General features: G+C 33.3%; 3 protein-coding genes across 4 annotated transcripts; 1 reads left to right on the forward strand and 2 right to left on the reverse strand.

Moving 5' to 3' along the window:
- Positions 1-4,511: 4,511 nt before the first annotated feature.
- Positions 4,512-6,804, reverse strand: LOC136344151 (novel acetylcholine receptor chaperone). The gene is made up of 3 exons (XM_066291313.1): positions 6,477-6,804; positions 6,059-6,197; positions 4,512-5,500 (listed from the first exon to the last, which is right to left on the reverse strand). The coding sequence occupies exons 1-3, from the start codon at positions 6,585-6,587 to the stop codon at positions 5,286-5,288; spliced, it is 465 nt and encodes a 154-aa protein (XP_066147410.1). The 5' UTR covers positions 6,588-6,804; the 3' UTR covers positions 4,512-5,285.
- Positions 6,805-7,229: 425 nt separating this feature from the next.
- On the reverse strand, positions 7,230-11,427 carry LOC136344137 (E3 ubiquitin-protein ligase RNF13-like). Of its 2 annotated transcripts, none has more exons than XM_066291294.1 (8): positions 10,874-11,427; positions 10,698-10,767; positions 9,666-9,837; positions 8,547-8,799; positions 8,319-8,493; positions 8,087-8,268; positions 7,889-8,033; positions 7,230-7,837 (listed from the first exon to the last, which is right to left on the reverse strand). In XM_066291294.1, exons 1-8 carry the CDS (start codon positions 10,949-10,951, stop codon positions 7,656-7,658), a joined length of 1,257 nt encoding a protein of 418 aa, XP_066147391.1. In that variant the 5' UTR covers positions 10,952-11,427; the 3' UTR covers positions 7,230-7,655. The 2 variants fall into 2 exon arrangements, with proteins under 2 accessions (XP_066147391.1, XP_066147390.1); XM_066291293.1 differs by having other exon boundaries at positions 9,666-9,840.
- A 304-nt stretch (positions 11,428-11,731) lies between these two features.
- Positions 11,732-13,780, forward strand: LOC136344131 (pre-mRNA-splicing factor CWC25 homolog). Its single transcript, XM_066291282.1, has 2 exons — positions 11,732-12,049; positions 12,373-13,780. Exons 1-2 carry the CDS (start codon positions 11,828-11,830, stop codon positions 13,729-13,731), a joined length of 1,581 nt encoding a protein of 526 aa, XP_066147379.1. The 5' UTR covers positions 11,732-11,827; the 3' UTR covers positions 13,732-13,780.
- The last annotated feature ends 8 nt before the right edge of the window (positions 13,781-13,788 follow it).

A 13,788-nucleotide genomic window follows, 5' to 3' on the forward strand; every position in this document is an offset into this window, starting at 1 on the left:
AAAATTCGAATTGTGGAGGGTTAACAGATTTTCCCTTAGTGCCTTCAACATACCTGATCTTCGAATCCAAAAATCCCATTACGGTTTTCCGTGAAATCATCCCTGTGACAATCGAATATTTCTTAATAGATGACAAAAAATGAAATGGGTGAATCATGAGCTTATTTTATGATAAACACTGAGGTTTCATTTTTTACGATTTTCATTAATTTCTCTATAATTTGTAAAGATAATTAACTAAAAATTGGTAATAACAACCATTTTAGCATTACGAACAAACTGAAATAACAATTATTAAAATATTTTACAGCGTGTTATTTTTTTTCATGGCCACTTTCAATATTTGACATCAGAACTCTTTTTATTACCTTTTTAGATGCTTGTCAAACTGTTAGAAATAGGATTGAATGCTTTCGTAAACTCCGGCAATCCATCAGAAAGGTAGAATCTTGTATTTTGGTATGAGGGGGGCATTTTCAGTAATTAATTTGATTATAATTAAAATTAGTAGCTTTGATTTTTGCCGATATCTGTCAAACTATTGTTCCAAAAAAAAAAATTTAAGAGGCAAAAAAGTTAATAAAAGACATAAGAAATTAAATTATGTTAATGAATAAACTCTAAAAATGCTTTTTAAAATTACTGATCTAAAATATTGAACGGTGACCACGAAAAAAATGACGCCCTCTAGAATATTTTAAATAATTGTTGTTTCAGTTTGTTCGTAATCCTAAAATTGTTGTTGCTACCAATTTTGCGTTAATTATCTTCACAAATAACAGAAATTAATGAAAATCGAAAAAATAAATAAAACTCCAACACCCTGGAAATCGAAATGGAAGCAATTTAGGACATACCTTTATATGAAGATTTCATCTTAAAATAAGCTCACAATTCAGCCATTTCATTCTTTACCATCCAATAACAAACACCCCGTATATCAAATCGCAACAAGCTTTGCATTTGAATGAAATTTACCCAACTTCGAGTTAACTTCAATTTCAGAAAATTTTCACATGTAAAAAATACAAGTCTTAGCTACCACTCCGATTGTAGTATAAATCTTTTCGTGTATGATTCATCAATTTATGGTAAAGGAAAATTTCTGTGGGCTTGCCGTCCTTTCCCAAGTTGCTCGTAAATAATATATATCTCTTTCTTTAGACTTACCGTAATGGCAATAACTTATATTGTAAATTCGAGCGCATGAAACACACAGCTGGGGTAGACTATGCTTCCAACCAAGTACATGTTTATAGGTTTTGAATTTTTTAAATGCAAAGATGAAAGGATTATTGAGTGAACCTTGATATAAAATAAATTCCAATCATTTTTGCATAAGTTTGTTTCACTCGGTTTGCTTCAATTACCTTTTAACATCACAAGCCGGAAATTAGCACAACTATTAGTTGCTAAAAATGTGTGTCTATCGCTTCCTGAACATCTTAATAAAAGAGCCTGTGAAATTATTATTATTAAGTAACAATATAAGATTAATACCAGCAACGTCCGGTGATGAAATCAAACTGACCAGGTGCTCTCTTTATGGAAGAAATATAAATTTTACAATTTAAAGGGCTAATTAATTACTATTCCTAATGTAAACAGAATTAAGTTGTTATCGGGGCTCTAATTGAGCGTCATCAACCGTTGCAAAAAGCTTTAGTTAATAGAAATTTTAAGTTTTTGCCGCACTTCTTCAGGATGATCAATCATGCAATTGAATAAGTCCGCATAAAATATTGCAACGTTGAAGAAGAAATCTTCTTTTATCTAATTTTTTGAGCAATAATCTTACCCAAAAGGAGTTCGTTTTACTGAGGCACTTGCAGCATCTTTTCCCACACTAATTAAACAAAGAACTTGACACAAAACCTCATCGTTAACAATCACAGAAAAATGCCAGATTGTTCTTGGTTTCGGAGAAACGCCTCGAGAAATAATTAAAGTACATTTATGAACGTTGGTCCAAGATTAGCGGTGAAATTTTAATTAATAAAGAACCATACTTTTATAACTTTAGGGATGTTGGAAGTGTAATTAGTTGGTTCATCAAAGAGATTTATTGAGCATTTTCTCTGAGAAGAACGCAGTTTGTTGCTGGGATTTTTTAGTGCTGAGTATTCAAAATCTCCTTTAGTGTGAGCATACATGATCGCTTACAGTAAGAAATGGTTGCTTCAAGTGACTTTTGAACCAACGAGATGTAGAGATATTCAGCTGGCAGTAAAACATATTTATCTCCCATCTGATAGGGATGAAAACGACGGCCAGCTTTTATATGAACTATTAATGATGTTTTTATTATATTATCGCACCCTTCAGATAATTTTTGATATCATCAATCCTAAAAAATAATTAGCAGGATTAATACTTATTGGATTTAAATAGTAGTAAGTGTAAAGCAATGTAGAAAATTTAAAGCACTGTCGACATTGTCGACGCATCACCAACGCCCATTCCCAAACGAGTCATCCCTAAAAAACAATTGTCCTGTCATTTTTTTACCGCGATTGTCAGTTCCCGCGAAGTCCATCGGCGTTTTAAATGCAAATTTTCTCGAAAACTTAGCAGAATTAATGCCCCGTGTCAATACCTATTTGTAATTAATACAGTTAAGCTACCGTTACTTGGCGCAGTACGCCTGAATTGCTGATTACAACGTCAAGAAAGCCGCCAATTTTTGTCTAGGATTTTGTTTTAGGAGTCCGCAAAACGCCATAAGACATTTTTCCCAGGTATGTTAAAGTAGGCAAACCAACTTACATTGACCCTAGAAATTGATTTTTCTGGGGTGTTATCATTTTATTCCCCGCACATTTAAATAAATTAAGGTAGCTGTTATGACAGACTGCGTATTTAAATCAATTCGAATCAATTCAAAAGTCTTCATGCTTTCTGCGTTGGCACACGGTAGACCAATTTGTCAACGTGATGTATAGGAGCAGTATTATTCATAGTTACATTACTTACTAGCTAAACGATACTTGTTATCGAGAAGACTGTACTGTTATAAATTCTTTTCAAAAGGTATTTATTTATTGCACCCATTACCATTTAATGATATTCCCTACCAGCACGCACCGGTATAGAAGCTGTGTATAGTCACATGATTTGTTTCTGGCCATAACGTCCCAGTCACCGACAATACCTAAGGAAAGAAGGCTTAGAATTTGAAATTGAACCTACAGTTCATCATTATTTGAAATAGTTTTACTGCAGTATGCGGGCGTGAAAGTTTAGAAATTGGACTGATTTATCACTGGGTTTAAAGGCTTAACATACCACGAGTCTGCTCCTGATAATGAAGATAATGATTCTTTAATACTAAAGAAGGACAGTAAATAGTTGCTGATATTGAAGTCATTAAAACATATCAATCTAATAAAAGTTAAAAGGGAAAATAACCCACTTCTTCATCTACCCTGATCATTATTTCATTGTTCTCTGGGAAATTATGCATAAAGTTCTTCTCATACCTTTCTGCTTGGCACTAATGATTAATAGTTTTTTCCTTGAAGCTTTCACTACTTTCTGGATTTTTTCCTTTAGAAGCATTTTAATTTCATACCCACTTTTCCTTTTTTTCTTGAAATACTGCATTTCCCTTCCTATTTCTTTTATTCCACACCGCGTTAACATATTTCCTTATTTTTGTTCTCTCATATTACTTCGTTTCGGATTTCAGGCATCGGATTACTTTTTCCAGCGAACATTTTCAACTAACACATGGAAATTACTCTCTGCTTATAATTGCTTAAGCATTATCGTAGTTTTTTCTAAAAAAAAAAAATGATGTTACCGATTAATGCGACAAACTGATTTGCATTTGTTTTCAATTTGAATGCAGATATAGCATAATCGGCAGATATAGCTTAAATCGGCATTGCATTCGGTGAAATTACATTCGATGTACAACATTTTTTTGAAAAAAGAAAACGGTAACAATTTTGATCTCGGATGAGAAGAAATTCATCAAATAATTTTGGGAAGTCAAAACTCCTCCTCAGTTTAACGTCGAAACTACGTCGAACTCTCTGGTCATGACGGCGTCATTTATATCCCAACGAATGACGTAATTCGTTTTTATCAATTTCCAAAAGTTCTACACTCCACAATTTGGAAAATTTTCCTCAAATAAGCAAACTTTACTCACTCTCAAAACGTCTTAATTCCCGTAATACACTTTTCGGCTGGTTGTGTGACCACTGGTACAGGAATTTAATTATAGAAATGTGCGGGCTATTTTAAATCTGAACTTGGACCGCATCACTCCAGGACAAGGTTATTTTTCTGTAACAGTTCCATAGATTTTTTACGTAAAATAATGGTACTAAATAATCTAGGCAACAAAAACGCACAAAACTTTCGGGTAGCGGTTTATTTTCTGTGAAATTTTCTTTTATGTTTAGTATATAATTATCGTTTAAAAATGTGGCAGTGATGGCGATTTAACAATATGGACAATAAGGCAACGAAATGATGTGTCCAATGAAAAGAAGAAACGAAGATAGTCTTTAAACTCAGTTGTATATTTACAATATTTATTTGTTGTTATTAAGGATTCATTTCAAGAAGGAAAACATTTGTTTACAATGGTTTATGAAAAGTTTTTTCGATATCACGAAAATATTATGGTTTTTAAAAATATCTTACGAGGCGTAAAATATTAAAATTGTACTTTTAGTGCATTCAGGTTACGTAAAATTTAATAAATAATTTATAATGTCGTCGTATAGTATTTCCTACTGTATACATTACTACCTACTTTTTCTTAGACATGGACATGAATTACTTATATTGCTTATGAGGGTATTTGAGGGTGAATTGAGAAACGCAATTATAATAACAAAAATAATATTCTGAATTAATAAACCAGTAAAAAAAATAAATAAAAATAAATATTATTTATAATGTTCATTTACAAATTAATTTTCTCAAACAACTGCTCACTTTTACTTTTTTATCCATCCATCATCCAATTCAAAAATGTGCCTTAAATTATATTTTTAACACATTTTCGACAGAGTTTTCGTGCACACTCTATATGTATAAGCTTAATCAGTACCCTACAACATCTAATGTCTAATTAATCTGTTGTTACCATAACTGTACCAGCAACTTCTATTCTCTTCGTATGAATATTTTTGAGAAACAATCAGGATTTTTCAGGCTAATTTGGAACAAGTACAAATAAGATTTCAAACCTAGCATTTGATTATTTCAGTCAATATCTTCTTTATCTGTAGCGATTAAGTATATCATTACAAGTCCATGGAGCATCTTTATTCCTGCTTGAAACCATTGCTTGTGGGTTGTTCTGCAGCCAGTAATTCCTTTTTTTGAATCTGGAAAAAGACTACCAATCGACCGCAAAGCAGGAAAAAGAACACTATGGCTGGAGCTGTCCTTTCCAGCCTGTCAGCCACCATATAATGCGAATACATCGCCATTACTGTGAGCACCAGCAAACCCATGTTGGCGCCATTTTTTATTTTGTCTAAAAAAAAAGAATAGGTTCAAGATATAGAAATCGTTCAAGAATGCAAACAAACTAGGATGAAATTTATATTAGGGCATTTTACTGAAGTATTTTAAGAAGCAAAAGAACCCTAATCATGCAATGATAGATTGACGAAAGTCTGATTAAAACGCGGTTCGTCGATATCTCAGAAAACTCCCATTTCTTCGAAATAAATAAATTTTCTACGTAATACCAAAATTCGTGGTATTCCTCAGCGATTTAGTACCAATCAAAACTAATATTTTACTATCACGTGGAAATATCAATAATTGGACTCCCACTAAACACAGGATTCGCTGATCGGTGCCAGTTTAATTTTATACTAAGTCGAGAATTTATTTAGACGACTGAGCAATATGTTGTAAATTTAGTTCTCGTTTTACCAAAAATTTAGTGTTGACCGCAACCTACATACATTTCAATAATTATTGTCAATGTGAGCCAAAATTAACTTATTCTAATGCATCAACACCTCAAATTAGTTCGATTCAAGGGCAGAAAATTAACAGAGTAATGGAAATTTTGAATACTTACGATTTGGATAGAATGCCAGAGCGGCCCCAAAAACGATTTCAAGCACTCCCACAGTCCTTCGGTACCATTTAGAAGGTATTTTGAAGTCCAATAAATCCGAGAACGGAAATACTTTCGCATATTTCACATATTCTTTCCGCTGAAAAGTAATTTTACTGTGTCGTTAAACTTCTCTTTGATTTCGAGTAAGTCATCGTTACATCTCTTAACAAAACATTAGCTAAAGGAATTCAAAAAATACCACAATAGACGCAAATATTTGCCCCAACCTCGACAGGCAAGGCGCCAAGAATTTTGAATATCTCAAGCCTTATATTAACGTTTTGTTGTATAATTCGATGGAAGTACAAGCGATTTGCACTATAATGATTTTTTCATTGCAAAAATTCTACCAATTCAAATTACACCAAATACCTACCAAGTCTTTGTGCAACTCCTTGGAAACGATATTGGAAATTTTAATAATCCCTACAAATATGAAGAACAGTCCTAAAAGCAGGGAAAGAGTCTTGAGGACCGGAGAACTCATGCTGACTTCTTCAGCCTATCACAACGTCACTACCGCGCGATATTAACGTGTATATATGCACTTAATATATTCACTATTAATTGTTTTATTTACTGGTCAATTTGTCCTTTATTTTTATATCTGGATACATTTTCCAAAGAGTTTGCGCATAGAAACACGCGATCAATACTGGATGACGATGAGTGCGCTGCCTCGTATACGCGCGTACTGAACATTTTCCTGGACCCTCAACACTGAATTGAGTTTAAAATTCGATTTGTTTGGTCATATATTAGTAAAGGGTCGTTTAGTCCCTATAGGAGCATTGAGACGGGCAGATAGGCGTGCAAAAATGCCGTTATGTGCCCTTTTTGCCTTTCGACACGTTCTACGATCCGACAAGTGGATTCGAGTAAAAAACAACGCCTCAAAAATTGCGACTTTTTTCTGAAGAATTTCAATAGGGAGACCTAGTATTTGGGTCAAGGTTGATTTGGAAAAATTAGCTTTGCATCATTTCATTTTCTTGCAAGGAATTATTCAGCAATGCTTATTTTAGGATTACGAGAATTCTGTTATATATTTTTTTCTGAGACTTCTTTATTTTCGGCTACATATCAGGGAAGATATTGATCAAATAATGTCCAAAATAAAACACTACCATCAAGTATATTTTCGATTTAATTAATACAAATTATTTAACATATAGATATATCTAAATCAACGATTATCACTACCTACCACATTAATATTAAAGCTAACTATTCTGGGAGTCACGATCTTATTTACACATATACCTGGCTGCTAGCACCTTCACTCTTTTTCTCTTGCATATCGGAAAGTAGCTTAAACTAGATTTAATCTTATATAGCGCGGCAAACAGTGCAAACATACCAAGAAATTAGTCTCATATGTCAGTCCCTTCCGACAAAATTTAACAATTAAAATTTAAAATCTGTTTTTTTCTTGTTTGTTCCATCCTTCTTACACATCCAATATTACGCTTGAAATATAATTTATAAGCTACGCTTTACGGACCATTTCTTCCGACTAGATTCGAACTATACCTACTCGCTACTTATCATACCTTCAAACAAGAACATCGCCGCCGTCAAAATGATGAGAATTGTCACTTTCTCCCCGAGTTCCAGAAGAATCGAAAGGATTGTCGTGACGTCCGGAATCGTCCTCATCATGACGATCTGAATTATGAACTACGAAGTCTACGGAAGGCACCGTGTTTGTGTTGCTGGCACTGTCGCTTGACGTTTCTGATATTTTTTTAAATGTTTACCGTATAAAATAGAAAAGTGTTGACTTACCACTCGAATCGGTACTCGCAATACTTTGTCTTTCCAGCCTTTCGGCATTGATGCTGTGATAGTCAGAGGTGGTGACGCAATTACGACCCTCCAATACCTGAGAAATGGAACGAGCAGCCCTTCTAAACGGATTTTCATTCTGAACCTTTTGAGAGTATTTTATCAATTATGAGGGTTTTGAAACAATTTGAGAACAACCTGAAATGTCCCTCCTTGAGTCCCAGTATTTCCAGATCTGATTAGTGGGGTTGTATCGTCAGTATCGCTGTCACTGTCCGAGTCGTGGTGAGGTTCGTCATGGGCAAAAACTTTCCTTTTACAGATCGGACAAACCCTTTTGTTTTTAGTCAACCATGGATCGATACATTTCATATGATATACTGAAAATTTTTATTCAGGAAAACCAACAATAAACTAGCAGTAATCCTACCATGATTGCAGGGTAAAACCCTAAGTTTTTCTCCCTCAATATAATCCTCCAAACAAATAGCGCAAGTCTCATATCGGTCCCCTTTCTGAAACTTGCACGTTGGTATTTTATTCAATTGAGATTTCGGCAACCTATAGCGCCTTTGCCGCCTCCGATCCTTGATATACTTAACCACCTGCATAATAACCAAATTATTCACCATTAACTCTCCCTTTTCTGCTAACTAACCATAAAAACTACCATAACAAGGAAACAAATCCCCACAACAATAGCGAAAGGGATCAAAAGATGAGTCTGAATATTGAACGGAGTTTCGGCGGTGATGATTACAAAATAATCGGGATCGGCGTAAATGTTGCGCAGCATTAGTCCTGTTGTTTGGGACACGAAAACTGATGATATGTTGATGCCAGTGCTGTTATTTGCCGACATAGGCACTAAGTCGTTTGAGCCAACATTATGTACGATTACAGCATTGTAACTGCAAAAAGAATATACATAGAGAAATAGTAGTGTAGATTCATGCATTATTATTGTTAATGAACCGATCATAAATGTATTTTATTCTCGATTTCATATTGGTGAATTAGGAAAAAGACAAAGAAATTTGGGGAAAATAATAAAGGATGATCCTTCCCACGCGCCAAGTGGCTTCATCGGTTGAGATGCAGCGTGCTTTAGAGATCCATACAGACCAGCCAGAGTTTAACTTGCAGCAAAAGAAAAGTGCTCTTATAGGGTGGTTTGGCTTTTAAAGCAATGCGGGTAGATTAAAAGGCGAAACAGAGACACAATTTTTGGTAGAGACTTAAACTCCAAATGAACTGGTTCAATTTGGTTGAGAAAATTGCAACTAAGGTAATAAATTATTCAATCACAGATGCAATTTTCCTATGTATAGATCTTTCAAATGGAGACCCAAGCAATTCAGACACAAGGGACGCTATTGGCATTGACAAAATTGATTTGGTTGCTTTGCAAGTTGAACTACGTAAAAGATATCAAACGGATCTAGAAAGGGCTTAAATATGTTATTATTTCTAACAATGCCATAATAGAGCAGTGTACTATGATCTACTTATTCGAAACAAATACGACCATAAAAGATATGAAGCTGAAGGCGAACTTCATCTTTCTAAATTAGGGAAGATATTCAATATTGTCCGTCAAGAAATTCACGACTTTATCACAACCAAGAATCATTGGGGTTATAGTTGAGGGGCAAATTGTGCTCTTATGTATGGTTAGTCTACACAACATATCTAAATGCCTCTGGCGTGTTTTTACAACAAGTTGAAAAATAATTTTATATTCAAAACACTATATTATCTATAAATAAACACTTACCCTTTAAGTTGCGCCATACGAACTTTGGTCTCAAAAGAGCAATTAGCTTCTGGAGTGTACCTTGGCACAAGAAGTATCCATTTTTCCAATTTATTATGACTATATGGAGGAGGTGGCGCTAGAGATTCATTACATGCGCTGGGTGGGGTAGCATTTATTAGCATTCCTCGAACTGCTGAGAAAAAATATGTTCCACTATAAGAACATCCTAATAGGAGGTTTAAGGGCTGATTTAAAAATGATTTAAATGTGAAAACATTGATGGGAAAAAGAGGCAAATCCAAATATATTTTATCTATGTACTCAATAAAATTCTTATTCTTCACAATACTTATCAGCAATACTTAGAATGAATATTTAAATTGTCAGCATAAATTGCATTAGCTTATCTTACAAATAGTACTCACTGCTCAACAAATTATTAATTATAAGATTTGTAATTTGAAAATATGACATCAAAATATTGTAGAAAGATAAATTTTGAGCCTATCCTTAAAGATAAAATACATTAAAGATATGTTGCTAATTATTGGATATTCAGCAATCATGACATGACTGCATTAGCCTTAATGAATTTATGCTGATAACTATAACCTATGAACATCCTATTTTTAGGAAGGTTTAGATACATTCGGAGATTTAAAAAATCTTTTACAATATGATAAGAAATAATGTACTGTGAAAAAAAGATTTCCATTTTAAGGACTGGGATTTACAGTGCTGTACACTGAAATATTCAAAAAGAAACAAGACCATTCTTCCCACTCCTATATTCTGCAAGGTACACACAACATTTTTGAACAACACAAACACAACATTCTCCTATCGCTTGAAAAAGTAAACAATACCAGCTGACAAGAAAACATTGATTTAAGTTTATGAGATATCAGAATGATATGTATAAAAAAATTAAATATGCTGAGGTCAAATTAACACCTTATATAACTGGTTTTAAATCTGAATAAGAGATTCTTCACTTTCTTTATTTCATAAATATATTTGCTTATAACATTAAGAATTATACATACTTACAATTTAAATACAAATCTGGACCAAATGTGGCCTGCACATCTGTGAATTCTTCGAAATAAAATTCGGAGTCCTAAATGAAATAAAAATAGGTACTATTTCAATGATTTCAAAAAGAAAACTAGTGGTCAAGTGACATGTTAAGATATTTTTACATTTTAGGTGCAACTTATACTTACAAATCTTATAGCATATATCTCAGCTTGGCAGAAATAAAAATGCTGCAACCCCAGCATAGCTAATACTGGTAATAACATTGTAATAACGTGGATTATAATGGTTGGAATGAAAATATCCTATGAGTTGTTCTTGGGTGGAACCACCTTCACTATGTTTGATTAAAGGGGATATTGTTGTACATTTCCCCTGGCAAGGTGTAATGCTAATGAAATTGGAATTTCTCTTATGTTATTGATATTATAGAGAATTTTTTTAATCATAAGGAAATAATTAAATTATGATAAAAAATCTTGGTGTCAGATTGTGATCATAGTCAGATTAGTAAGGGGTACTGCGTCGTTTGAGGTGGACCACTAGGCCTTTGAACACTGCACGTGATGAATTAACTGGTAAGACAAAATAACAATTGGATTTAATAAAAATAAACTTCTACACCCACTAAAAAATAAATTGAACTTTAAATTTAATGCAATTTCATAGCAAAGCACAATAGAATTAAAGGAAAACGAACACAACCGCCCTATTCGGATTAGACGTCAACAAAGACATTTAAGTGATAGATAAATCATATAAAAACAGCTGATAATGTTCAAGTTTGATTATGACGACATGGAGAGTATACATATATAAAATGAAATCGCTTCAAAATTACCAATTAAAGAAATTTTTGAAAGATTATCATTAAATTATATAAAAAGAATAAATATAATATTTTGCACTAATCGGTCTCAGTACAACAACCCATTGGATAATTCTTTGTCCACTATTATTATTTCTTCGGGAAAATATTATTATCCTACGTCACAATTGACTACGTCGGCCATTTCGCTTATCACAGCTGATATTTAAAATATAACCTATAAAAGTTTTTGCAAGTTTTTCATAACTTTAAAAACAATTGCTTTTTTGCTGTATTCTAACCAATTTTGCTCTCATTAACTACTAAACCTAAAATGGGTAGTGAGGAAAAACTAGACTGGATTTACAAGGGCGCCAATGGTTTGGTCGATAGAGAGGAATATTTGCTTGGCCGGAAGCTTGATAGAACTTTAGAGCAAATTAATGAAGAAGAGAAACCCAATAAAATTGTATTACCTACCCCCAAAAATCACGTCGAACATGAGTGTATTCCTCCATCAATACGAGATTTCAATAAAATTGTACAGGCAGAACAGGTAAGTCAAATGATACTATTACAAAACAACTTTGTGGCCGGAACTTCTTAATTTCCAAATATTATGACCTAGATTTATTATTAATTTTTGCAAAGCCAATTTTCACTATAAACTGACAATGACACGGTATAAGTTTTTTTTTAATTTTTAGAGACAAAAGAATACACACTGATTTTTGAACATAACAGAAATAAACGATTAAGCATTAAAACACCTTAGTTTGATCCATTTAATTAACACTTTATCTCATATAATTGCAACGATATACCTCTTGACAAATAAAATGATGTAATTTTACATGAAGATTTCCCAATTCATTATAGGTTGATCTTGCTTCAAAATTACAAGAAGATCCCTTGGTTGCCATCAAAAAACGAGAAGAAGAGGCTCGCAGACAATTTCTACAGAATCCTGTTCAATTAAAAAAGCTGCAAGAAGCCTTGAAAAAGAAAGAGGATCTCAAAAAGAAACACAAGAAGTCAAAGTCAACAGACCTTGATGAGAAAATTAAAGAAAAATTAAAAAATCTAAAGACATTTGGTACTAAAAAAGATTCCAAAAAAGAAAAATCAGATGCAATGAATACAATCTTGATGCATAAATTTAATGCTTTAAAACAGAAACTATCAGAAAAAGACTTGCAGGATGTTTTGGATGGGAAAGTAAGTAGTGACAGCAGTGAAGAAGAAGAAGAAAAGAAGATGTCATCCAGTGAAGAGGAACAAGATAGGAAAAGTAGGAATAGAGCAATACAAAACAAAAACAGAAGTATGGATCAGAGGTATAAAGAAAAAAAGCAGAATTATCAAAGTGGAAGCCGATCTAGGGATTATATGGCAAGACCAAGAAGAAATGATAGCCCTAGAAGGACTAGACATAGAAGTGCCTCCAGAGATTACAGCAGTAAAAGGCATCAAAGTCCTAGAAGGAATGAAAGACATTATAAATCAAGCACCAAAAGGAGCAGAAGTAGGAGTATAGAAAAAACGAAATATTACAAAAGAAGCAACAGTCCTGAACATAAAAATAGAGATCCGAAAATAAAGAAAAAAGCTAAAAAGGAGAGTAGCCATGAAAGCACTGATGATGAATTGAATAAGAAAATAATGGCAAGATTAAAACTTTTAAGAGAGGAAACTGAAGCTAAACATCAATCAACCAAAACAATGCTTCCAGAGAAACCCGCCCACTTAAAATCAACCAAATTAAGCACCTCTAATTCATCATCTTCATCTGATGAAGATTCTGGCTCTGAAAATGAAAATCCTCAAAAAAAGAGTTTTGGTTTAGTGAATTTTGAAGGAAAGAAAATAGCATTTAAAAATGAGAAATTGACAACCAATTCAACTGCAATTAAATCTTCGAAAAAAATTCAAGAACGAGTGCAAAATCAAAGAAAAAACATCAAAAGGATGACTGAGGAGGAGAAGGAACGACGTAGAAAGGAAATGATACTGGACGCGAAAGTCAGGGACAAAGAAAGGGAAACAAGTGTAAAGAAATATAGGGAGACTAATAGGCGTGAAGAGGAAATGGTTGTAAAGAAATTTGATGCAGATGCAGTGCACACGAATTTACTGAAGAGCGCCAAGCACACGTCGGTGGAGCAAAGGATCAAGTCAAATTTGAATAATATTCAAAGATCGTCGAAACATATGGATCAGAACTTCTCAAAAAGGTAAAAATTTCTGTATAACATATTTAATTAGGTAAAAAATTATATATATCAAACGACACAT

This window comes from Euwallacea fornicatus, chromosome 16, assembly GCF_040115645.1.
Source record: "Euwallacea fornicatus isolate EFF26 chromosome 16, ASM4011564v1, whole genome shotgun sequence".
Taxonomy (NCBI): Eukaryota; Metazoa; Arthropoda; class Insecta; order Coleoptera; family Curculionidae; genus Euwallacea; species Euwallacea fornicatus.